This window comes from Boleophthalmus pectinirostris, unplaced genomic scaffold, assembly GCF_026225935.1.
Source record: "Boleophthalmus pectinirostris isolate CB_2022bp ecotype Guang Dong unplaced genomic scaffold, ASM2622593v1 HiC_scaffold_11, whole genome shotgun sequence".
Classification (NCBI taxonomy): Eukaryota; Metazoa; Chordata; class Actinopteri; order Gobiiformes; family Gobiidae; genus Boleophthalmus; species Boleophthalmus pectinirostris.
The window spans coordinates 23,918,734-23,943,464 of record NW_026570994.1 but is presented as its reverse complement, the minus strand read 5'-3'; the positions used below and the strand labels follow the sequence as shown (position 1 = coordinate 23,943,464).

The following is a 24,731-nucleotide window of genomic DNA, read 5'->3' as shown; positions in this document are numbered from 1 at the left end:
AAACGAGCAGATAAAATAATATCTGTTTATTAGACGCGTTTTGGGTCAGAGCTGCAACATTAACACATTTAAAATTACACTTAGAATGTTCAGAATTTAAAAACAAGACTGAAAATATGTTCTGTTCTGTTCTGAAACGCAGGATTCTTGGATGAGTTTAAAGTCCAGATTTCAGTTTCTCAGATGCAAACGCTCCTGGACACGTTTAAAAAGAGGCTGAATCTTTAAATAAATCCACTTAGATATTTGTTTTTCTTTGTTTTGTTTGGGTTTTTCTGTGTCCGGGCGTTTAGTTTGGGCAAATCTACAGTTTATAAAGGTTTAATCACAACTCTGACTAAAAAGTGAAAATAAAGATCATATTCTGAGTGATTCTGCAGAACCAGATCAGGTAAAAGTCGTTTGTTGTTGTATAAATGTTTGACTGTAAAGACGAGGACGGTGCAGATGTTTGAGCAACTGATGGATTTTCTTGTGTTTGTTTGTTTACGAGGAGAATCTGACAGGTCACATCTGTTATAACTAGAGCCCGACCGATGACCGATATATCGGTTGGCCGATATTATCGGCTGATATGGGCACCTGGGGGCATATCGGCTATCGGCCGATATACTTGCTGATATGGGCCGATATTTCACGTGGGCATGTGATACGTCGTTATAAATCTTAGACTCTCTACATTCTGTTCATTTAATCCAATTTACAGACAGATAAATGTCCTAATATGTGGCTCCACATCAGTATTTATCTACGGAGTCATTTGTCTGTGTGTGTCGTACTGTCCCTGAACACACCACAGAGTCACGTACGTCGTCACTCACGTGTGTTTGTTTACACCTGCAGACTCAGATCCAAACACTGACATTATTTTCTTTTTACGGACAATCGGTTTGAGTCTGGATTAAAAGGACATTTATTAGTGCAGATTTGTGATGTGGGAGGAGCCTGTGTGATGTGGGAGGAGCCTGTGTGATGTGGGAGGAGCCTGTGTGAGCGGTGAGTGTTGGAAATATGTCGACTCTGAAGCTAGTTTTGGTCATTTGTTATGGGTTAGCTGCTGTAGCTCCGCACATAAACACACTGTTTTCTATTGGTCTGTTAAAGTGATTATATTGTTCGTATATTTGCTACTGGACCTGCACTGATATGTAAATGAGCTGTGAACAGACGTGTGAATTATGACATTTGCGTATATAATTAATTACCGCGGCGCGCACGTATTTACGGCTAAAGGCTAATAGCGCTACTTTCTTTACTAGTTATGGGTCCGTCGCGAACGAAATGACTCTTAGAACCGGCTCTTTGAAGCGAACGACGGGAGCCTGATCCTTATTGGGAGCCGTGTTTTCTCTTTCTCTCACTTTTTTTCTCTTCACGCCGCGTGATTCGTGGTTTGACAGCGGCAGCGGCTCAAAACGAAACTTTGAGAAATTTACCTGTACGTAGGATTAAAAAAAATATAAATTAAAAAAAAACGAGCATATTTGACTGTAGTTTAGCATAAAATAAATAAGTCCCGGTTTAGTCCTTTTTCAGTCCTGGTTTAGACCTGGTTCAGTCCTGATTCAGTCCTGCTTTAGACCTGCTTTAGTCCTGCTTGCAACAAAACAATCTGAAGAGCCACTTGGGAGCCAAAAGAACCAGCAGCTTTTAGTGAGCCGAGCCAAAAGAGCCGGTTCTCTAAAAAGAACTGGAATAAACATCACTAGTGTCTAGAATGTGATGCAAAAATGCCATTAGTCCAACTGTCTGTAAATATGATGTAAAGAGGCAGAATAACAATAAATGTTTCCTAAATAAACCCAATTTAAAATCCACCAGAGCCAAACCTAAGTTTTTTAAACAATTCAACATTTACAGTGAATTTTTACATCACTAAATATATCGGCGATTATATCGGCAGCTCCAACTCCCATTATATCGGTTTCATATCGGCCACAGCAAAATCCATATCGGTCGGGCTCTAGTTATAACAGAGTCAAAAGATCAGAAAGATTTATTTAAGAAAACACCTCGTTTATTAACATCTCCTGTGTGGTTCAGTCCTGGTCCAGACCTGGTTTAGTCCTGGTTTAGACCTGGTTTAGTCCTGGTTCAGTCCTGGTTCAGTCCTGGTCCAGACCTGGTTCAGACCTGGTCCAGACCTGGTCCAGTCCTGGTTCAGTCCTGGTTTAGTCCTGTTTTAGTCCTGGTTCAGACCTGGTTCAGACCTGGTCCAGACCTGGTCCAGTCCTGGTTCAGACCTGGTTCAGACCTGGTCCAGACCTGGTCCAGACCTGGTTCCCTGGTTCAGACCTGGTTCCAGACCTGGTCCAGTCCTGGTTCAGTCCTGGTTCAGTCCTGGTTCAGTCCTGTTTCCAGTCCTGGTTCAGACCTGGTTCAGACCTGGTCCAGACCTGGTTCAGTCCTGGTTCCAGACCTGGTTCAGTCCTGGTTCCAGTCCTGGTCCAGACCTGGTCCTGGTTCAGACCTGGTCAGACCTGGTTCCAGGTCCAGACCTGGTCCAGACCTGGTCCAGACCTGGTCCAGACCTGGTCCAGACCTGGTCCAGACCTGGTTCAGACCTGGTCCAGACCTGGTCCAGACCTGGTCCTGTGTTGTGTGTCAGGTTGTGTTCCAGACTGGTTGGACGGGACTCTGGTCAGAAACGGTCCTGGTTTGTTCTCGGTGGGAGAGACTCGGTACAATCACTGGTTCGATGGACTGTCCCTGATCCACAGCTTCACCTTCAAAAACGGTAAAACAACAAAAAACAACAAAACGTCAAAATAGTTGTTTTTAAAAGACAGAACTGAAGCCAGAGTTTGTTCGTGTTCTGGTTTGTCCAGGTGAGGTGAGCTACAGGAGCAAGTTCCTGAAGAGCGACACGTACAAGAGGAACCTGAAGGCCGAGCGCATCGTGGTGTCCGAGTTTGGGACCATGGTTTACCCCGACCCCTGCAAGAACATCTTCTCCAGGTACACACAAGACCTGCTCCAGTCCTGGTCCAGTCCTGGTCCAGTCCTGGTCCAGTCCTGGTCCAGTCCTGGTCCAGTCCTGGTTCAGTCCTGGTCCAGTCCAGTCCTGGTCCAGTCCTGGTCCAGTCCTGGTTCAGTCCTGGTCTAGTCCAGTCCTGGTTGTAGTCCTGGTCTAGTCCTGGTTCAGTCCTGGTCTAAGTCCTGTTAGTCCTCAGTCCTGGTTCTAGTCCTGGTCTAGTCCTGGTTCAGTCCTGGTTCCCTAGTCCTGGTCTAGTCCTGGTCCTGGTTCAGTCCTGGTCCAGTCCTGGTCCTGGTTCAGTCCTGGTCCAGTCCTGGTCCTGGTTTAGTCCTGGTCTAGTCCTGGTCTAGTCCTGGTTCAGTCCTGGTTCAGTCCTAGTCCTGGTCTAGTCCTGGTCCAGTCCTGGTCCTGGTCTAGTCCTGGTCCAGAGTCCTGGTCTAGTCCTGGTTCAGTCCTGGTCCAGTCCTGGTTCTAGTCCTGGTTCAGTCCTGGTCTAGTCCTGGTCTAGTCCTGGTCCCTGGTCCAGTCCTGGTCTAGTCCTGGTCCTGTCCTGTTTAGTAAGTCCTGGTCTAGTCCTGGTTCCAGTCCTGGTTAGTCCTGAGTCCTGGTCCAGTCCTGGTCTAGTCCTGGTCCAGTCCTGGTCCAGTCCTGGTCCAGTCCTGGTCTAGTCCTGGTCCAGTCCTGGTCCAGTCCTGGTCTAGTCCTGGTCTAGTCCTGGTCTAGTCCTGGTCCAGTCCTGGTCTAGTCCTGGTCCTGTCCTGTTTTAGTCCTGGTCTAGTCCTGGTCCAGTCCTGGTCTAGTCCTGGTCCAGTCCTGGTCCAGTCCTGGTTCAGTCCTGGTCCAGTCCTGGTCCAGTCCTGGTCCAGTCCTGGTCCAGTCCTGGTCCAGTCCTGGTCCAGTCCTGGTCTCCAGTCCTGGTCCAGTCCTGGGTCCTTCCAGTCCTGGTCTAGTCCTGAGGTCCAGTCCTGGTCCAGTCCTGGTCCAGTCCTGGTCCTGGTCCTGGGTCCTGGTCCAGTCCTGGTCCAGTCCTGGTCCTGTCCAGTCCTGGTCCTAGTCCTGGTCCAGTCCTGGTCCTGTCCTGGTCCAGTCCTGGTCCTGGTCCAGTGGTCCAGTCCTGGTCTAGTCTGGTCCAGTCTGGTCTAGTCCTGGTCCTGGTCTCCTGGTCTTGTCTGTGCAGGTTCTTCACTCATCTGTCCAACGTGATCCCAGATTTCACGGACAATAACCTGGTGAACATTATTCGATACGGAAAAGACTTTTACGCCGCGTCTGAAATCAACTACATCAACGAGATCGACCCGGTCACCCTGGAGACCGTCGGCCGGGTCGGGACTCCAACACGAACTTTTTTTTCAAACACTTTTATGGCAGGATTTTCATGTGTAAATATATTTCCAGACAAACTACAGGAACCACATCGCCCTGAACCTGGCCACGGCTCATCCGCACTACGACCGCGAGGGGAACACCTACAACATGGGCACCGCCATCATGGGCCTGGGCAAACCCAAATATGTCATCTTCAAAGTGCCGCACGACGCCTCAGGTACGAGAGGAATACTGTAAAGAGCCATGGAACGGATCAGGCAGGAACAAAATACTATGTAAGAGCCATGGAACGGATCAGGCAGGAACAAAATACTGTTAAGAGCCATGGCACGGATCAGGCAGGAACAAAATACTATTAAGAGCCATGGAACGGATCAGGCAGGAACAAAATACTGTAAAGAGCCATGGCACGGATCAGGCAGGAACAAAATACTATTAAGAGCCATGGAACGGATCAGGCAGGAACAAAATACTGTAAAGAGCATGGAACGGATCAGGCAGGAACAAAATACTATTAAGAGCCATGGAACGGATCAGGCAGGCGGAAAGGCAGGAACAAATGCTGTAAGAGCCATGGAACGGATCAGGCAGGAACAAAATAGTTAAGAGCCTGGCAGGATCAGGCAGGAACAAAATACTGTAAAGAGCCATGGAACGGATCAGGCAGGAACAAAATACTAGTAAGAGCCATGGAACGGATCAGGTAGGTCCTAGTCCTGGTTTAGTTCTAGTTTATTGTAGTCCTGGTTTTGCCCTGGTTAATACCCTGGTTTAGTTCTGGTCCGGTCCTGGTTTAGACCGAGTTTAGTTCTGGTTTACTCATGGTTTAGACCTGGTTTAGTCCCCAGTTTAGTCCTGGTTTAGACCTGGTTTAGTCCTGGTTCAGTCTTGGTTTAGTCCTGGTTTTATTCCTGGTTTAGACCTGGTTTAGTCCTGGTTTAGTCCTGTTTTCCTTTAGTCCTGTTCCCTGGTCCTGTTCTGGTCCTGTTAGTCCTGGTTAGTCCTGTTTAGTCCTGGTTTAGTCCTGAGTTCTGTCGTTTAGTTCCTGGTCCCCTTTCTAGTCCTTTCATTGGTTTTCCTGTTCTGGTCCTGTTCTGGTCTGTGTCTGGTCCTGTTTCCTGTTTCTGGTCCTGTTCTGGTCCTGGTTTAGTCCTGTTCTGGTCGTGTTCTGGTCCTGTTCTAGTCCTGTTTCAGTCCTGGTTCAGTCCTATTCTGGTCCTGTTCTGGTCCTGTTTTAGTCCTGTTCTGGTCCTGTTCTGGTCCTGGTTTAGTCCTGTTTTAGTCCTGTTTTAGTCCTGTTTTAGTCCTGTTTTAGTCCTGTTCTGGTCCTGTTCTGGTCCTGTTCTGGTCCTGGTTCAGTCCTGTTCTGGTCCTGTTCTGGTCGTGTTCTGAGGCTCTCTCCTCCGCAGACCCGCAGCGTAAGAAGCCGGCTCTGAGGAAGCTGCAGCAGGTGTGCTCCATCCCGTTCCGGTCTCTGCTCTTCCCGAGTTACTTCCACAGTTTTGGGATGACGGAGAATTACATCGTGTTTGTGGAGCAGCCGTTTAAACTGGACATGGTCAAACTGGCCACGGCGTATTTCAGAGGAGAAAACTGGGGCCAGTGTCTGAAGTACGACCACGACGACACGGTCAGGACACGCTCTGACCCTCTGACCCTCCTCTGACCCTCTGACCCTCCTCTGACCCTCCTCTGACCCTCCTCTGACCCTCTGACCCTCCTCTGACCACACCTCTCTGACCTCCTCTGACCCTCCTCTGACCTCCTCTGTTCTCTGAACCTCTGACCCCTCTCCTCTGACCTCCTCTGACCTGACCCTCTCTCCCTGACCCTCCTCTGACCCTCCTCTGACCCACCTCTGACTCTGACTCTGACCCTCTCTAACCTCTGACCCTCTGACCCTTCCGACCTCTCTCCTCCTCCCCTGACCCTCTGTTCCTCCTCTCCTCCTCTGACCCTCCTCCTCCTCCTCTGACCCTCTGACCCTCTGACCCTCTCCTCCTCTGACCCTCTCTTCTCCTCTGACCCTCCTCTCCTCCTCTGCTCCTCAGACGTTGTTCCACGTGGTGAACCGTCACACGGGGAAGAGCGTCTCGACCCGGTTCTACGGCGCCGCCCTGGTGACGTTCCACCACATCAACGCGTACGAGGAGGAGGAGCACGTGGTGTTGGACCTGGTCTCCTACAAAGACACCAACCTGTACGACATGTTCTACATCGACAACATGACCCAGGACACCGACAAACTCATCGAGGCCAACAAAGGCTTCAGCCCCCCGGTGTGCGACCGCTTCAGCCTGCCCCTCGGCCTCACCCAGGTACTGGACCGGAACCGGACCGGGACTGGACCGGGACCGGGACCGGGACTCGGACTGGAAAACTGGACTAAAACTGGGACTAACCAGGACTAAAAACTGGACTAAAACTGGGACTAAAACTGGACTAAAACTACTAAAACTGGACTAAAACTGGACTAAAATGGACTAAAACAGGACTAAACAGACTGACTAAAAACCAGGACTAAAACAGAACTGAACAGGAAAAAAACTGGACTAAAACTGGACTAAACTGGACTAAAACTGGACTTAACTAAAACAGGACTGAACCAGGACTAAAACTGGACTAAATGGACTAAAACAGGACTAAACCAGGACTAAAACTGGACTAAAACAGGACTAAAACAGGACTGAAACTGGACTAACCAGGACTAAAACTGGACTAAAACTGGAACTAAAACTGGACTTAAAACAGACTGGACTAAAACTGGACTAAAAACTGGACTAAACAGGACTAAAACAGGACTAAAAAAACTGGACTAAAACTGGACTAAAACAGGACTAAAACTGGACTAAAACTGGACTGAACAGGATTAAAACAGGACTGAACCAGATGTGACTAAAAACGTGTGTCTAAAAACTGTGTGGTCCAGATGTGTGTGTTGTGTGTGTGTTGTGTGTGTGTGTGTGTGTGTGTGTGTGTGTGTGTGTGTGTGTGTGTCGTGTGTGTGTCAGGAGTCAGACAGAGGAGTGAATCTGGTGAAGCTCAAAGACACTTCAGCCACAGCCGTGATGCAGGAGGACGGATCTGTGTTCTGTTCACCAGACCACATCTTCCAAGGTACAACAACACACACACACACACACACACACACACACACACACACACACACACACACACACACACACACACACACACACACACACACACACACACACACACACACACACACACACACACACACACACACACACACACACACACACACAACACAACACACACACACACACACACACACACACACACACACACACACACACACACACACACACACACACACACACACACACACACACACACACACACACACACACACACACACACACACACACACACACACACACACACAAACACACACACACACACACACACACACACACACACACACACACACACACACACACACACACACAACACACAACTAACAGAAGTCATGACTGTGAAAAAGAGTTGTGTATTAAAGTTCTCTGAAGGTCTGGGCCTGGATGTTGAATCATGAGTGGAGCAGGACGTCTCTGCTTCTGTTCTGTCACTATTTAAAATAATTAAAACAAAACTAAAAGTTCTGTGGTGTTATTGTCTCTAAATAAGATCGATATTGATAAAAATAGATCAAGACAGATCACCTCTTCTTCTTGTTGAACTTTTCAGGTCTGGAGCTTCCGAGAATAAACTACGACTTCAACGCCAAGAAATACAGATACGTGTACGGATCCAGAGTGGAGTGGTCCCCCCATCCCAACAAGGTACTGGACCAGGACTAAAACTGGACTAAAACAGGACTAAAACAGGACTAAAACAGGTCTGAAACACAGAGGTGGGACTTGCAAATTGTGACTTGGACTCAGTCAAACTCGACTTGGACTTGAAGGTCACTGACTTGGTACTTTGGTTTAAAGACTTGAAATGACTTGACGCTTAACGCAGAAGACTTGGACTTGACTTGGACTTGACTTGGACTTGACTTGGACTTATGAGTCAGTGACTCGAGACGCGACTTGGACCTGTCAGTCTTTGACTCTGGACTTGCAAAACAAAGATTTGGTTCCACCTCTGCTGAACCAGGACTAAACCAGTTCTTAACCAGAACTTCATTAGGACTAAGACAGAACTGAACCAGGACTAAAACAAGATAAAAACTCAATCAGAACTAAAATAAGACTCAGGTGGTGTGAAACATTCTAAAACATGACTAAAGATGGAGCCACAGCAGGTCTAACCCAGGTCTAACCCAGGTCTGATCCAGGTCTAAAATCAGGTCTAAACCAGGTCTAAACCAGGTCTAAATCAGGTCTAACCCAGGTCTAAACCAGGTCTAAATCCAGGTCTGACCCAGGTCTAACCCAGGTCTAAACCAGGTCTAAACCGGGTCTGACCCAGGTCTTGGTCTGTTGCAGATTGCTAAAGTGGACATAGAGACTCGCACTCACCTGGAGTGGTTCCAGGAGAACTGTTACCCGTCTGAACCGGTGTTTGTGCCGTCGCCCGGGGCAACGGAGGAAGACGACGGTGAGACTCTGGAAAAACACTGAAGATTTAACACACACACATTTAACACACACACATTTAACACACACACATTTAACACACACACATATTTAACACACACACACACACACATATTTAACACACACACATCACACACATTTAACACACACACATATTTAACACACACACATTAACACACACACATATTTAACACACACACACACACACACATATTTTAACACACACACACACACATATTTAACACACACATATTTAACACACACACACACACACATTTAACACACACACACACACACTATTTAACACACACACATATTTAACACACACACATAACATTTAACACACACACATATTTAACACACACACACACACACACACATTTTAACACACACACACACACACACACATATTTAACACACACACACACACACATATTTAACACACACATATTTAACACACACACATATTTAACACACACACACACACATATTTAACACACACACACACACACATATTTAACACACACATATTTAACACACACATATTTAACACACACACACACACACATAACACACACATTTAACACACACACACACACACACATATTTAACACACACACATTTAACACACACACACACACATTTATATTTAACACACACATATTCACATATTTAACACACACACATATTTAACACACACATATTTAACACACACACACACACTTAACACACACATTTAACACACACATATTTAACACACACATATTTAACACACACACATATTTAACACACACACATTTAACACACACACACTTAACACACACATATTTAACACACACACACTAACACACATTTAACACACACACACTTAACACACACACACACACATATTTAACACACACACACACACACACACACATATTTAACACACACATATTTAACACACACACATATTTAACACACACACACACATATTTAACACACACACATATTTAACACACACACACACACACACATATTTAACACACACACACACACACATATTTATTTAACACACACTAGTGTTGTTTTAGATATTTTAGAAAGAGCTGGGTTTGATACTCACATTGATAATTAATTCTCTGAGTTCACCTGTCGCTGCTCCGCCCCCTGCAGGTGTGATCCTGTCGTCGGTCGTCTCTCCTGACCCCGCCCTCCCTCCCTTCATGTTGGTCCTGAACGCTCGGACTATGGAGGAACTGGGACGAGCCGAGATCCCGGCCCAGATCCACATGGACCTCCACGGGTACTTCATCCCAGCGTCAGAGACCCACTGAGACCAGGACCAGACCGGGACCAGACCAGGACTAGAGCAGGACCAGACCAGGACCAGACCGAGACCAGACCAGGACTAGAGCAGGACCAGACAGGGACCAGAGCCAGGACCAGAGCAGGACCAGACAGGGACTAGGGCAGGACTAGACCGGGACTAGATCAGGGCTACACCAGAATTCGTGCAGGATTAATTCAGGACTAGACTAGGACTAGATTGGGACTAGAACGAGACTACACTGGGACTAGAGCAGGACTAGACTGTGACAAGACCGGGACTAGAGCTGGATTAAACCAGGACTAGGGCAGGACTAAACCGGGACTAGACTGGGATTTGACTGTGATTACAACAGGATTAAACCAGGATTAGGCCAGGACTAGACCAGGACTAGACCAGCACTAAACTGGCCCTAAACCAAAACTAGACCAGGACTGAACCAGGTAAACCAGGTCTAAACCAGGTAAACCAGGACTAAACTGTGAGACTTTAATTGGGTGGAATCCAGACTCTTATTCATTTGTTGTACATAAATTGATTATGATGTAATAACTTAATTATAAAATGTGAATGTAATTTTTAGATTTGTATTTTCTTTTCTTTGTTTATTTAAAAATAGAAAGTGTATAGAGAGTTATTATAGTATTATAGTATTATATTATAGTTATTGCTTCCAAAAATAACCCGTTTACTACAATTGTTTACACTCCTACGCAGGATTTTGAGTTAGTATTTAATTGTAATATTTATGTTGGTGGTTAATGGTTCATTTTTCAGTTTGGTCAAATAAAAGTCAAATGAGCCAAATAAAATCTCTGTTTATTACTCATTTATTTTAGATGAAAACAGCTCAGCTGTGATTCGTTGCTGCATCCATGTCTGGTTTTGTTTTTTTACCTGAAAGAAAAAGTCAGACTCAGCTCTATGTTCATACTTTTGTTAGAAAAATCATTTGTAAGTTAAAGTAAATTTCAGGACTTTGTTTGTACAGTTTTGGTGATGTTTAGAGCTTTTTCTCATGATAATGCTTCAATTTAGAGTTTTAGGATTAAGATTGATTAAATTTAGAATCTTTTTATGATTCTCTGGCAAGTTCAGAATTCTCTCTCTGTACTTTTTTTTATACAAAACTGCATCACAATTTCACAATTTTATTTATACAAAACCCAGTTTTGTCCCAGTTTTGAAATGTGAAAATCTGGTCACCCTAGTGTGAACATGAGCGGCTTCTCCCCCCAAAAAAAGCAACTTTACACAAACCTTCTCTTAATTTGTGAACAAAATTAGTGAGGCATTTCATGAATTTACAGTGTACGGCTTGAAACATTCATAAATTATCAATATTAAGCGTTTAAACAAATGAGAATACTAGATTATAATGACGTAAAGGAGATTAGCTTTGCTTTTAGCTCTGCCGTTATCTTAGTCCAGTTAAAGTTAAATCTCTTACCTTTTACAACTTAACTTTGTGTATTTATTTATTATCAGTACTCTTCATTAAAAGACAAGAAAAAGGTAGAAAATGTCACTTAAAAAGTCTAAACTGAAATCATTTTGTATTAGCGTCTGTGTCAGTTTGAAGATTGATAAGTGTTTTACAAAATTGAGTTATTTGCTAATTTTTTTAACTCAAATAATATTATAACATTACAACTAATTTGTATTAATTAAAGAAAAATAAATAAATAAATAAAAATAATTACTACTGCGAGTTCTTGTGTTATAAATTCATATCCAATGTCATAAATATTTGTTGTACTTATATTATTGTTTTGTTTTGTTTTTCTAATTACATTCAAGTTTTTTCCATTTATTGCAGCACATTACATCAGATTTTATTACTTTATTTTTACATAACAGCAGTTCTGACTCCGCTCCGGTTGGCGTCCTGTGCTCCCCGCGTGACGCAGATCGGGCAGGGCGTGGAGCTAAAAGCTAAAGCTAACGGGCTGGATTTCCTGTTCTCCCCGTGTGACGCAGATCAGGCAGCGCTCGGGGCGTGTGTGGAGCTGAAGGCTAAAGCTAACGTCGCGTCCGGGGCCACCGCAGCAACATTTCTAAACCCCCACAAATGTTTAACCCGCAGCGGTGATGGATTTCGACGCGTTATTTAGCGAAAAGTCCCTGGAGTTTTCCGATTTCCAGGAATTTACGGTAAGTTTGGTTGAGTTTAGAGGCAGTGCTTAAGTTGAGCTAAGCCGCGCCGAGGCTAATGGCGCTAAAGATCAGCTGAGTTGTTTATTTTTGTCATCAACGTGCTGCCAAAGTGTGAATAAAGTTGATTATTCGTTCCGTCATCATACCCCGATTACACACGGATATTTCATGTTCAGTCCTTCAGTATTTAACCTTTGTGTGTGTATTTGCAGCTGTGGCGTAGCATGAGCAGCTCCTGAAGTGTCAAAACAAAAACAGACTTTAACGCTTCTGTTTTGGGCCCATTTTCAGGAAACTCTCTCTGTTTAAGTGGCCAAGGTTGAGTTAAATATTCCTACAGTTTACATTGAATACACGTGAGGTTAAATAGTTAAATTAGAGGAAATATTGATGTTAGGACACGATGTACCTTTAGTGTATATGAGTCATAAGAACCATGATATGAGTATGAGTCTGCAGGTGATTTATGACTGTTGCGTAACGTAAACATAAACTTTAAAGTTCTTAGAAAGGAACACAGCACCGTGAAGTAGATATAAAGTATTACCATAATTAGATTCATAAATTTATGTTGACTTTTTCAGATAAACTGCCTTGTCACATGGAAATAAATCGTATAATACAAAGCCTATAATTCTGCAGCAAAACAAAAACTGAATGACAAAGCTTTATTCAGGGAAATTCTGGAAAAATCATAAAAATTGAAAATGTCATTTTTCTGGCATAGAAAAATCATCACAATTTTTTGTTAAGTTCTCATTATTCTATTGTGATTATTTGTGAATGTCTAAACCTTTTGTGTAAAAGAGACAACAATAAACGCACTGACAGGATTTAGAATGTTAAAACTATAATCCCAAACCATAAGATGAGTGTAAAGAGTTAATGTTTCATATTTAGCCCTAAAAGTCTGATTAATTCTACACGTCGGTGCCGTAAATTGAAAAATTGAAAAATCACTTTAGCTCATGAAAAATTCATAGAAAAGTTTGGACATTTTGTCAGTGAAAAAGAGTGGGGACCGTGTTTATATTTTCCACAATGGTGCAAAAATAAAGTTCAACAAGAACAGTAGGAGAATAAGAACATGTACAACTATTACAAGTTTTGATAATAGACAGAGTTTTAGTACAAATAAATTGTAAAACATAGAACATCCATAAAATAGAATAATACAAACAGTGATATTATTTAGTTTGTGTTGTGACATGTTTTGTGTTGTGACATGTTGAGTTTTGTGTCCACAGTTCATCCCCGGTCATCAGAAGCTTTCGGAGAGGGTCAGGAAACGCCTTTACTATGGACTGGACAAAGACGTGTCCCTGGACGCGCTCTCCGGACCTGTCACCGGTCTGTTTACAGTCGCAAAATAAAAAAATATGACAGAAACGAAGCTGAACTGCACTGAGGACAGTTAGATATTTGTGTTAAAAGCAGGGAGGGTTTTGGTTATTGAACTGTCAACAGAAAATGATTAATGTTGGTGAGGAGTTACATTTGTTGGGAATGACAATGACAGCAAAAATATAAGATAAATCCAAAATTCTTAACTGCGTAGCTCAAATTATAACAGTAAAAATATTTCCAGCGTTATGCCTCTTGCCAGCCAGAATGGTGCAGTTCTGTTTGATTGGGGCCATAAAATAATTTTAATTTAATTTTAACACATTTTATTTTTTTTTTCAGATATTGCTGTTGAATTCTTCCAAAAATCTGCTCCCAGCCCGATCCGAAAACTCCACAAGAAATACGCCGCCCATGTAGCCAGGTGTGCTCTCGCTTTCCTCTTTCAGACGTCTTTTATTTTGTTTCTGTACACGTTATACACATTATTCTACACATTATTTTGACCCGTGTCGTGGTTTCGTCGTGCAGAGAGGCCTGTATCTCCCCCTGTGCCATGATGCTTGCCCTGGTTTATATCGAACGACTCCGACACAGAAACCCTGAATATTTACAGAAGATCTCCTCGTCCGACCTCTTCCTGATCTCAATGGTACGACTTTAACTTCCTCAGACAGACAGACAGACAGGAGCCAAGAATAATGTACTTTAATCAATTCTACTGCACAGAAATAAACATTATGTTAGATCTAGTTTAGCCCTGGGTTCTATTAAGGGTTTTAGATCTGGTTTAGTCCTACTTTAGACCTGGTTTAGTTATGATTTAGTGGTGTCATTTAAAAAAAAAATCTATAATATTTAAAGATTGTTGTTAGTCACCAAGTTCTTAAAAAGATTTGGGGGTTTTGGTCCTGGTTTAGTACTCAGTTATGTCCTGGTTGAGTCCTGGTTGAGTTTTTTGTGGCTTGGTCTTGGTCCAGATCTGGTTTAGTTAGTTTAGTCCTGATTTAGACCGGTGTTTAGAGTTCCTAGTCCTAGTTTTGTGCCTGGTTCTTAGTCCCTGGTTCTTAGTCCCTGGTTCTTAGTCCCGGTTCTTAGTCCCCGGTTCTTAGTCCCCGGTTCTTAGTCCCCGGTTCTTAGTCCCCGGTTCTTAGTCCCCGGTTCTTAGTCCCCGGTTCTTAGTCCCCGGTTCTTAGTCCCCGGTTCTTAGTCCCCGGTTCTTAGTCCTGGTTCTTAGTCCTGGTTCTTAGTCCTGGTTCTTAGTCCTGGTTCTTAGTCCTGGTTAGTCTTTCTTAGTCCTGGTTCTTAGTCCTGGTCCAGTGAGTGAAGTCCGGTTGTGCGTCCCGTTTCAGATGGTTGCCAGTAAGTACCTGTACGACGAAGGCGAGGAGGAGGAGGTGTTTAACGACGAGTGGGGCACGGCGGGAAAGATGGACGTTCAGACGATCAACAGCCTGGAGCTCGGCTTCCTCAGCGCCATCGTGAGTCCGCCGCGAGCCCGCCACGCTCGGCCTGTAGGGGGCGCCGTTCTGTTCTCACTCACTCACTGCTCTTCTGTTTCAGGACTGGAGTTTGTTCACGGAGCCCAGAGACTTTTTTGACATCCTCAGTCAACTGGAGACAAAGTACGAACACCTCACGAGTTTACACTTACGGCTAGACCGGGGTTTAGTCCTGGGTTTAGTCCTGGGTTTAGACCTTCCTTTAGTCCTGTTGTAGTTTTAGTTGAGTGCTAGTTCAGTCTTAAGATAGACCTGTCTTAGTGTAGGTCTGGGTTGGACCTGGGTTGGACCTGGGTTGGACCTGGGTTGGACCTGGGTTAGTCCTTTCTTAAATCCTGTTTTAGTTAATTCCTAGTTTAGTCTTGTGATGAATCTGTCTTAGTTTAGGTCTGGGTTAGACTGGTTTAGTCCTGGTTTAGTCTTGGTTAATTCCTAGTCCAGTCTTGGTTTAGACCTGGTTCAGGTTTGTTTTATTTGTTTTTCATTCAGTCCATGTTTAAAATCTGACTCTTCTTCTGTGGTGTGTTTTTAAATTCCTGGTGTTAAATGTTGTTGTTTGTTTTTTGTTCAGTCTTGCGCAGCGTCAGGGTCTGAGGAGAGGCTGGTTCACGTACACAGACCTCTGTGTTCTTCTGGAACAATCCTCATGGAACCAGGCTCTGATCTCCATGTACCAGCACTTTACCAAGGCAAGTCTGAGCTCTGTCTGTGTATCTGCACCTTTATCTGTCTCAGACTTACACTTCAACAGACTTTATTGATCCAGACGGGACATGACTTGGACACAGCAGCTCAAACGTCACATTTTATTACAATAACAAAGAGGAAAAAAGTCGTCATTACAGGCGAGTTTCATTGTTGACAAAAGCGCGTGTTGCATGATGGGAATTATTTTGGTCGGCGGCAAGAAACACTAATTGAACATGACGGACGGAGCGAGAAAACAGGTAAAGGGTATTGATCCCGGTTATTTCTCCACTCTAACAGCAGACGACCCAAGACCATTTGACCACAAATTGGTCATAAACATCGACGGACGACAAATCTCCCTTTTCAACCCCGACAGAGTCTGGACCAAACCAAACTTCTGGTCAGAATCTCCAACTCCTGGACAAATATTCACTTGGGCGACATCCACAATGACTTGGTGAAACTCCTGGGCCATTCACAGCAGAAAAGATGAAAACCTCCAAGAGTCTGGATGTGTTGTTGAACTTGTTGAGTCCACGGTTTGTTAGGATCTTCTACGTTTGCTCTGCGGACGTTTGAAAGTCGTTTAATTCACCGTTAGTGGTTCTTTTCACTCAGAATATGAAAAAGACATTTTCCTTCTTCTGTGTTTCTATTTGTGCGTCTGATGATGCAGCAGGAATTTACCAATATCAGGAGAAATACAGGAGGTTACACACTGTGTTTGACACGACCGTGTTTCTGCCTCCGACCAGAATATTTCCGAGCAGCAACGCAGACTTTTAATAACAATGACGTCAGCTCAAACTCGACTATAGTACAGTCCTGTGTAGTTTAGTGTTTGTACTTGATCATAAATATATAGATTAAAAACACTGAACACAAAACAAAAGCCTGTGTTTGTCAGATGTGTTTCTGTGAGGGACTCGTCCTGACGGAGCAGGAGTCTCCAGTCTGTGTCTCTCCACACAAACAACTCACCAACAGGTTTCTGAATTAGACGTACGTGTTCTGAACAAGTCAACTCTGACTCATTAAACTCCTTTACCACTTTACATGAATCATTTTGATCCCGAACACTGTGCACTGATAAACAGGTCATAGTTTGTTTTATAGGCGTCTAACTGTTCCACAGCTTTTATATTTACTCAGTTTCTTATGACGAGTGTCTGTGGTGTTGGTTTTGTTCAGGATCAAGGAGAGAAAAGGTTGAGACTCGTGTGATTGTGTGTGAGTGTCTCCCTCTGGTGGAGACTTGTAACTTTAAAAATGATCTAAAGGGTTTTTAGAATAACACACACAACTCCTGCTGCTGCTGTAGACGTGTTGCTCTGTTTTTATAATATAGAATATATAATTTATATTAATAACTAATAGTAATTGATCAAATTGATCGATAAAATTATTTCATTTTATTGTCGTTTCACTTCTCTGGATGTTTTATGTCCAGTCAGCAAAATGTCTGAATCCTTTGTTGTGATTGGTTCATCTGGTTGAGTTTTCACCTCAAGCAAACATGACGTTTAGACCTGGTTTAGTCCTGGTTTAGTCCTGGTTTAGTTCTGGTTTAGTTCTACTTTAGTCCTGGTTCAGTTCTACTTAAGTCCTGGTCCAGTCCCGGTCCAGTCCCGGTCCAGTCCCGGTCTAGTCCCGGTCTAGTCCCGGTCTAGTCCCGGTCCAGTCCCGGTCCAGTCCCGGTCCAGTCCCGGTCCAGTCCCGGTCCAGTCCCGGTCTAACCCTGTGTCTCTCCCTCAGGTCTCGTGTCTGCTCGGACTCGTCTACCTCACCGCCGTGGCCGGACTCTTCGCCTCGGCCGCCGTTCTGCACACGCTCAGTCTGCACCGCGACCTCTCTGTCCTCCGCCCGCTCGCCCCGCTAAGCCCCGCCCACGGCCCCGCCCACGGCCCCGCGGCGGTCCCCGCGGCGCCGCCCCCTCCCGGTCACCACCCCTGCTGCGTCCTGGCCAACAGAACCCCGCCCCTGAGCCCGCCGCAGACTCCGCCCCCTGAGCCCTCCCCCCTGCTGTGCCTGTGGGGGTCGCTCCTCGCCTCCCTGGGACACTTCCACCCCGGGCCGGACTCGTCTTGGTCTTACATGTGCCCCGGGTGCCTGGCCCGGTCCCAGAGGCTCCAGTGCCAGGGCCTCAAGAACTCGTCCGTGTCCGACCCGGGACGCGCCAAATATCCCCAGAAAAGTTTGGCCGCGACGGTTTTAAAGACGGTCGAGACGCCGTTTCCACAGATCAAGTTCGGCTGCTGCCACCCAGACGCCATTTTGAATAAAGCGCTGCTCGTCCCCGGGTAAAACCGACCAATCAGAGCTGGAGTTTAGGACCTGGACAAGACCTGGTTTAGTCCTGGTTTAGTCCTGGTTTAGTCCTGGTTTAGTCCTGGTTTAGTCCTGGTTTAGACCTGGTTTAGTCCTGGTTTAGATTTGGTTTAGTCCTGGTTTAGTCCTGATTTAGTCCTGGTTCAGACCTCAGTTTAGACCTCGGTTCAGACCTGAGTTTAGACTTGGTTTAGACTTGGTTCAGACCTCGGTTCAGTCCTGGTGTAGTCCTGGTGTAGTCCTGGTTTAGACCTGGTTTAGACCTGGTTTAGACCTGGTGTAGACCTGGTGTAGACCTGGTGTAGACCTGGTGTAGACCTGGTTTAGTCCTGGTTTAGACCTGGTTTAGTCCTGGTTTAGACCTGGTTTAGACCTGGTTTAGACCTGGTTTAGTCCTGGTTTAGACCTGGTTTAGTCCTGGTTTAGACCAGGTTCACATAAATAATCCTGTGGTGTTTTCAAGCGCTTCTAGAAAGTTCAGGCGTAAATTTAATCTTAAATAAACATTTTTGAGTTTGGGGAAAACCTGAGCTGGAGCTTTTTTCAAACTCCATCAGTATTTTTTATTTTTCTGACCCAGTTTTTCCTCTTTTTGTTTTGGATTGAGCAGAATCAGATTAAATTTGATCTACAAAACTAAACAGAACCTTTTTATTTTGTCAGTTCTTGTCTGAATCTCGACTTAAAACTTCTGCTGAGCTCAGACCCTCGATTAAACCTGCTCAAGATACTTAAACTCAAACTCAGATTTACAAGTCTGACGTTTTTAATCTGTCAAATATTAGTGATTATTTCAATTGGAGTTGAAGTGTTTGTGTCCAGGTTCAACTCCAGCTCAGAGACACGGACTGTTCTAGAACGGCGCTCGTCTGTGTTCCTTTGTTTTGTCGTTGTTCAAAGTCGAGTGGGAAACACCTCGTCTTTATTCACTCTAAACTGTGTCCCAACATTTAATTCTGAAGCTTTAATAAATTGTTTAGAATTATTCATTTGCTTCACAAACTTTGAGGATTCAACAAATTTGGGGAAAAAAAATCTAAATTATGAAAACGGCGAGTCAGTCAACTTTAACTATTTACACTTAGATCTGAAGACCCGGTTTAGTCCTGGTTTAGTCCTGGTTTAGTCGTTTAGTCCTGGTTTAGTCCTGGTTTAGACCTGGTTTAGTCCTGGTTTAGACCTGGTTTAGTCCTGGTTTAGTCCTGGTTTAGACCTGGTTTAGACCTGGTTTAGTCCTGGTTTAGACCTGGTTTAGACCTGGTTTAGACCTGGTTTAGACCTGGTTAGTCCTGGTTTAGTCCTGGTTTAGTCCTGGTTTAGTCCTGGTTTAGTCCTGGTTTAGTCCTGGTTTAGTCCTGGTTTAGACCTGGTTTAGACCTGGTTTAGACCTGGTTTAGACCTGGTTTAGTCCTGGTTTAGTCCTGGTTTAGACCTGGTTTAGACCTTCTTTTTGCACATTTTGTTTTGTTTTTCTCACCTTCGTCTTTCACTGGTTTTATTTTGGAGTTTGAGGCTTTTATTTTGAAGGTAAAGGGAAGTTACTTAAACAATAGTTTACATTTAGACTTTGGGTTTATAAAATTACCTCAGTGAATCTCTTAAACGTGGAAAAGTCGAGTTTCCTCTCGGTTTTTGTGGTGGTTGGTTTTAAATTGCTCAGACTTATTTTGAAAAGCTAAATGAAGGGTTTTATTTTGAAAAGCTGTTGCTGTGGCACTTGTTTGCCCGTTTCCTGTCACCTGTGTGGTCTTTTATTTTGAAAGAGTTTGTAAAATGCAGAGATTTTTGGTTCGATTTGGGAAAAGTTTAAAAGTTTTGACCCAAAAGCACAACTTCCTGTTTGTGTAAAAACTTTGTACAAATGTAGAAAATCTGCATTAATAAAATAATCCACATTTTGAGGCAATTTGTCTGAATCATTTCACAAACCTACACCCCGCTTTAGTCCTGGTTTAGTCCTGGTTTAGTTCTGTCTCCTCCCTCTGAACTTTAGTTCAAGTTGTTGTCCAAAAATAGGACAGGATTCTACACGTCTCTGTGGCTCAAGTCCCACTCTAGTCCTGGTCTAAACCCTGGTCTAGTCCTGGTTTTAGTCCTGATCTGGTCCTGGTCCTAGTCCTGGTCCTGGTCCTGGCCTGGTCCTGGACATGCCCCTCTCGGACCTCGGGATGATCCGTGGACCTCGTTGGGTTCTGTCAGGTTTGTCGAGTTGTTTGGAGTTTATTTTTAGAACAACTGTTGATGTGGAGCCACCGGAAGAAAACAAACTCAGACCTGGTTTAGTCCTGGGTTAGTCTTGGTTTAGACCTAGTTTAGACCTAGTTTAGACCTAGTTTAGACCTGGTTTAGTCCTGGGTTAGTCCTGGTTTAGACCTAGTTTTAGACCTAGTTTAGTTTAGACCTGGTTTAGTCCTGGGTTAGCCTGGTTTAGACCTAGTTTAGACCTAGTTTAGACCTAGTTTAGACCTGTTTAGTCCTGGGTTAGTCCTGGTTTAGAGTTTAGACCTAGTTTAGACCTAGTTTAGACCTGTTTAGTCCTGGTTTAGTCCTGGTTTAGACCTAGTTTAGACCTGGTTTAGTCCTGGGTTAGTCCTGGTTTAGACCTAGTTTAGACCTAGTTTAGACCTGGTTTAGTCCTGGTTTAGTCCTGGTTTAGTTCTAGTTTAGACCTGGTTTAGTCCTGGTTTAGACCTGGTTTAGCCTTGGTTTAGTTTTGGTTTAGTCCTGGTTTAGTCCTGGTTTAGACCTGGTTTAGCCTTGGTTTAGTTTTGGTTTAGTCCTGGTTTAGACCTGGTTTAGTCCTGGTTTATGACAGTTTAAGTTGAATATATTTACTGAAGTTCCATCCTGGGCTGTGTGTGTTGTTGTGTTGTTGTGTCATTGAGCAGGACACGTGTGTTTAGGATTTAAACGTGTTAAATATAATCTATATATTATTATAAAATCAATCAAACTGAATGGTGAGATCCTCTGAAGAGTCTGGTCTCTGGTCTTTGGTCTTTGGTCTCTGGTCTCTGGTCTCTGCTGCAGGTCCAGACTCTGGACTCTTCATGGACTTTATGAAGAGTCACAGCTGCTACGAGACCATCCCCACCAGCAGCAAAGTCCTCCTGCTGGACACCAAACTCAAGGTCTGGACCAGGACCAGGACCAGGACCAGGACCAGGACCAAGGACTAAACAGGACTGATCCAGGACTAAACCAGGACTAAACCAGGACTAAACCAGGACTAAACCAGGACTAAACCAGGACTAAACCAGGGACTAAAACAGGACTAAACCAGGACTAAACCAGGACTAAACCAGGACTAAACCAGGACTGAACCAGGACTAAACCAGGACTAAACCAGGACTAAACCAGGGACTAAAACAGGACTAAACAGGACTGAACCAGGACTAAACCAGGACTGAACCAGGACTAAACCAGGACTGAACCAGGACTAAACCAGGGACTAAACCAGGACTGAACCAGGTCTAAACCAGGACTGAACCAGGACTAAACCAGGGACTAAACCAGGACTAAACCAGGACTGAACCAGGACTAAACCAGGACTAAACCAGGACTAAACCAGGACTAAACCAGGACTGAACCAGGACTAAACCAGGACTGAACCAGGACTGCAGCGGGTCTAAAGCAGGTGTGTTTCCAGGTGAAAGCGGCGTTCGTGGCTCTGGTGTGTAACGGGCTCAGAGCTGCTCCTCTGTGGGACAGCAGGAGGCAGCACTTTGTGGGTCAGAAGATTTGATTTATTTAAAAACACATTTGGAATCATTTATTTCAAAAACAAAAAAAACAGATTTAAACTTTTCTTCTTCTTCTTCTTCTTTTTCTTCTCTTGGTGTTTTCAGGGATGTTGACGATCACAGACTTTATCAACGTCCTGCACTGTTTCTACAAGTCCCCCCGGGTCTGTGTGTGTGTGTGTGTGTGTGTGTGTGTGTGTGTGTGTGTGTGTGTGTGTGTGTGTGTGTGTGTGTGTGTGTGTGTGTGTGTGTGTGTGTGTGTGTAGTTTTATTGATGTGTTTGTTGTTTCAGTTGTGTGAGTTGGAGCGTCATCGCATCGACACGTGGAGAGGTCTGGCCTTTCAAAGTAAAAGCACAACACCTGAATACTACTACTACATGTACTACACATACAACTACTACTACTGTTACTACTGTTACTACTGTTACTACTGTTACTACTGTTACTCCTCTTGCGTGTACTTCTGATACTGTGATACTGAAGTTTGTTCTTTTTTGTTCTAGAAGTTTATCTGAAGAATTCTCATCATCGTCTCATCAGCGTCTCTGCAAACTCCAGGTGAAACGAACTCACTCTGTTTTAAAGCTGCACTCTGGAACTTTCCCAAAGAATGCCTCTCACTGACCCTCTCCTCTGATTGGCCCTTCTCTCCTCTCCTCTGATTGGCTGTTCTGTCTCTTCCTCTCCTCTGATTGGCTGTTCTCTCTCTTCTTCTCCTCTGATTGGTCGTCAGTCTGTTTGAGGCGGTCTTTTTGTTGCTCCGGTTTAAGATCCATCGTCTTCCCGTCGTGGATCCGGAGTCTGGAAACGTTCTCCACATCCTCACCCACAAACGCCTCCTCAAGTTCCTCCACCTGCACGTGAGTCCAAGTCCTGGTTCAGTCCTGGTTTAATCCTGGTTCAGTCCTGTTGTAGACCTGGTCTAGTTCCGGTCTAGTCCCGGTCTAGTCCTGGTCTCTCTCAGTTACAGACCCTCCCCAGACCCGGGTTCTTGGACCGGTCGGTCTTGGACTTGGGGATTGGGACTTTTTCAGACTTGGCCGTGATCCGGGACTCGGACCGTCTGATCTCGGCTCTGACTCTGTTTGTCCAACGACGAGTCTCAGCTCTGCCTGTGGTCGACCAGCAAGGTACAAGTACTACAAGTACTACAAGTACTACTACAAGTACTACTACAAGTACTACCAGTACTACTACAAGTACTACTACAAGTACTACAAGTACTACCACTACATACTACAAGTACTACTACAAGTACTACAAGTACTACTACTACAAGTACTACTACAAGTACTACAAGTACTACTACAAGTACTACTACAAGTACTACAAGTACTACTACAAGTACTACTACAAGTACTACAAGTACTACAAGTACTACTACAAGTACTACAAGTACTACAAGTACACTACTACTACTACTACTACTACTACTACTACTACTACTACTACTACTACTACAAATACAACTACAAGTACTACTACAAGTACTACAAGTACTACTACAAGTACTACTACAAGTACTACAAGTACTACTACTGCAAGTACTACAAGTACTACACAAGTACTACTACTACAACTACAAGTACTACTACAAGTACTACTACAAGTACTACAAGTACTACTACTGCAAGTACTACAAGTACTACAAGTACTACTACAAGTACTACTACTACTGCAAGTACTACAAATACTACTACAAGTACTACAAGTACTACAAGTACTACTACAAGTACTACAAGTGCTACAAATACTACAAATACTACTACTATTACTACTACTACTACTACTACTACTACTACTACAAATACTACAAATACTACTACTACTACAAGTACTACAAGTACTACTACTGCAAGTACTACTACTACTACTACTACAAATACTACTACTACTACAAGTACTACTACTACAAGTACTACAAATACTACTACTACTACTACTACTACTACTACTACTACTACTACTACTACTACTGATACTACTGATACCACTGATATTACTACTACTACTTTTACTTCTTTGAGTACTTGTCTCTTTCAGGTCGGGTGGTCGGGTTGTACTCCAGGTTCGACGTCATTGTGAGTATTTAAAGCTGCACTCTGTCACTTTAGTGTCTTGTTTCCATGGAGACGTTGGTGCGTTTGTCCAGAGGAGAAGTGCCTGACCAATCACAGAGCAGCAAAGAGGTGTGGGCGGAGCCAGAGGCAACGCGCCCAAAACACCAAAACAAACAAAGAAAAACTGAACCAGGAACGTGACAGGAGCAGACAGGAGCAGGCAGGAGCAGACAGGGGCAGACAGGAGCAGGGGCAGACAGGAGCAGGCAGACAGAGCAGACAGGAGCAGCAGAGGAGCAGGGAGCAGGGGCAGACAGGAGCAGGAGCAGACAGACAGGAGCAGACAGGAGCAGGAGAGCAGGAGCAGACAGGAGCAGGAGCAGGATGTTGTAGATATGTGTAGATGTTTGTAGACGTTTGTAGACGTTTGTAAATGTTTGCAGATGTTTGTAGATGTTTGTAGATGTTTGTAGATGTTTGTAGACGTTTGTAGATGTTTGTAGATGTTTGTAGATGTTTGTAGATGTTTGTAGATGTTGTAGATGTTTGTAGACGTTTGTAGATGTTTGTAGATGTTTGTAGATGTTTGTAGATGTTTGTAGATGTTTGTAGACGTTTGTAGATGTTTGTAGATGTTTGTAGATGTTTGTAGATGTTTGTAGATGTTTGTAGATGTTTGTAGATGTTTGTAGATGTTTGTAGATGTTTGTAGATGTTTGTAGATG

The 24,731-nt window shown here is 44.2% G+C and overlaps 3 protein-coding genes across 4 annotated transcripts in view; all 3 read left to right on the top strand.

Annotated features, from left to right (window-relative positions):
- Positions 1-2,586: 2,586 nt before the first annotated feature.
- On the top strand, positions 2,587-10,606 carry bco1l (beta-carotene oxygenase 1, like; the record flags this gene model as incomplete). The annotated part of the gene is made up of 10 exons (XM_055164160.1): positions 2,587-2,737; positions 2,829-2,958; positions 4,155-4,302; positions 4,376-4,523; positions 5,716-5,936; positions 6,358-6,624; positions 7,318-7,423; positions 8,015-8,109; positions 8,761-8,872; positions 10,027-10,606. Coding segments are annotated over 10 exons (1,539 nt in total), but the record flags the coding sequence as incomplete, so codon positions are not given.
- A 1,498-nt stretch (positions 10,607-12,104) lies between these two features.
- cnppd1 (cyclin Pas1/PHO80 domain containing 1) lies at positions 12,105-20,107 on the top strand. Its single transcript, XM_055164145.1, has 8 exons — positions 12,105-12,334; positions 13,585-13,687; positions 14,024-14,105; positions 14,213-14,333; positions 15,034-15,162; positions 15,245-15,306; positions 15,755-15,872; positions 17,629-20,107. Exons 1-8 carry the CDS (start codon positions 12,272-12,274, stop codon positions 18,175-18,177), a joined length of 1,227 nt encoding a protein of 408 aa, XP_055020120.1. The 5' UTR covers positions 12,105-12,271; the 3' UTR covers positions 18,178-20,107.
- A 116-nt stretch (positions 20,108-20,223) lies between these two features.
- The window catches only part of prkag3a (protein kinase, AMP-activated, gamma 3a non-catalytic subunit), a 5,930-nt gene continuing 1,422 nt past the window's right edge, over positions 20,224-24,731 (top strand). Inside the window, exons 1-9 of one of the 2 annotated variants that reach the window (XM_055164152.1) lie at positions 20,224-20,400; positions 21,232-21,332; positions 21,851-21,932; positions 22,050-22,108; positions 22,237-22,291; positions 22,450-22,504; positions 22,680-22,806; positions 22,911-23,076; positions 23,990-24,027. In XM_055164152.1, the coding sequence (XP_055020127.1) occupies positions 20,349-20,400; positions 21,232-21,332; positions 21,851-21,932; positions 22,050-22,108; positions 22,237-22,291; positions 22,450-22,504; positions 22,680-22,806; positions 22,911-23,076; positions 23,990-24,027 (735 nt within the window). In that variant the 5' untranslated portion in view covers positions 20,224-20,348. Of the gene's footprint in view, positions 20,401-20,930; positions 21,333-21,850; positions 21,933-22,049; positions 22,109-22,236; positions 22,292-22,449; positions 22,505-22,679; positions 22,807-22,910; positions 23,077-23,989; positions 24,028-24,731 lie in introns of those variants that run through there. The other variant, XM_055164150.1, reaches the window with a different exon arrangement.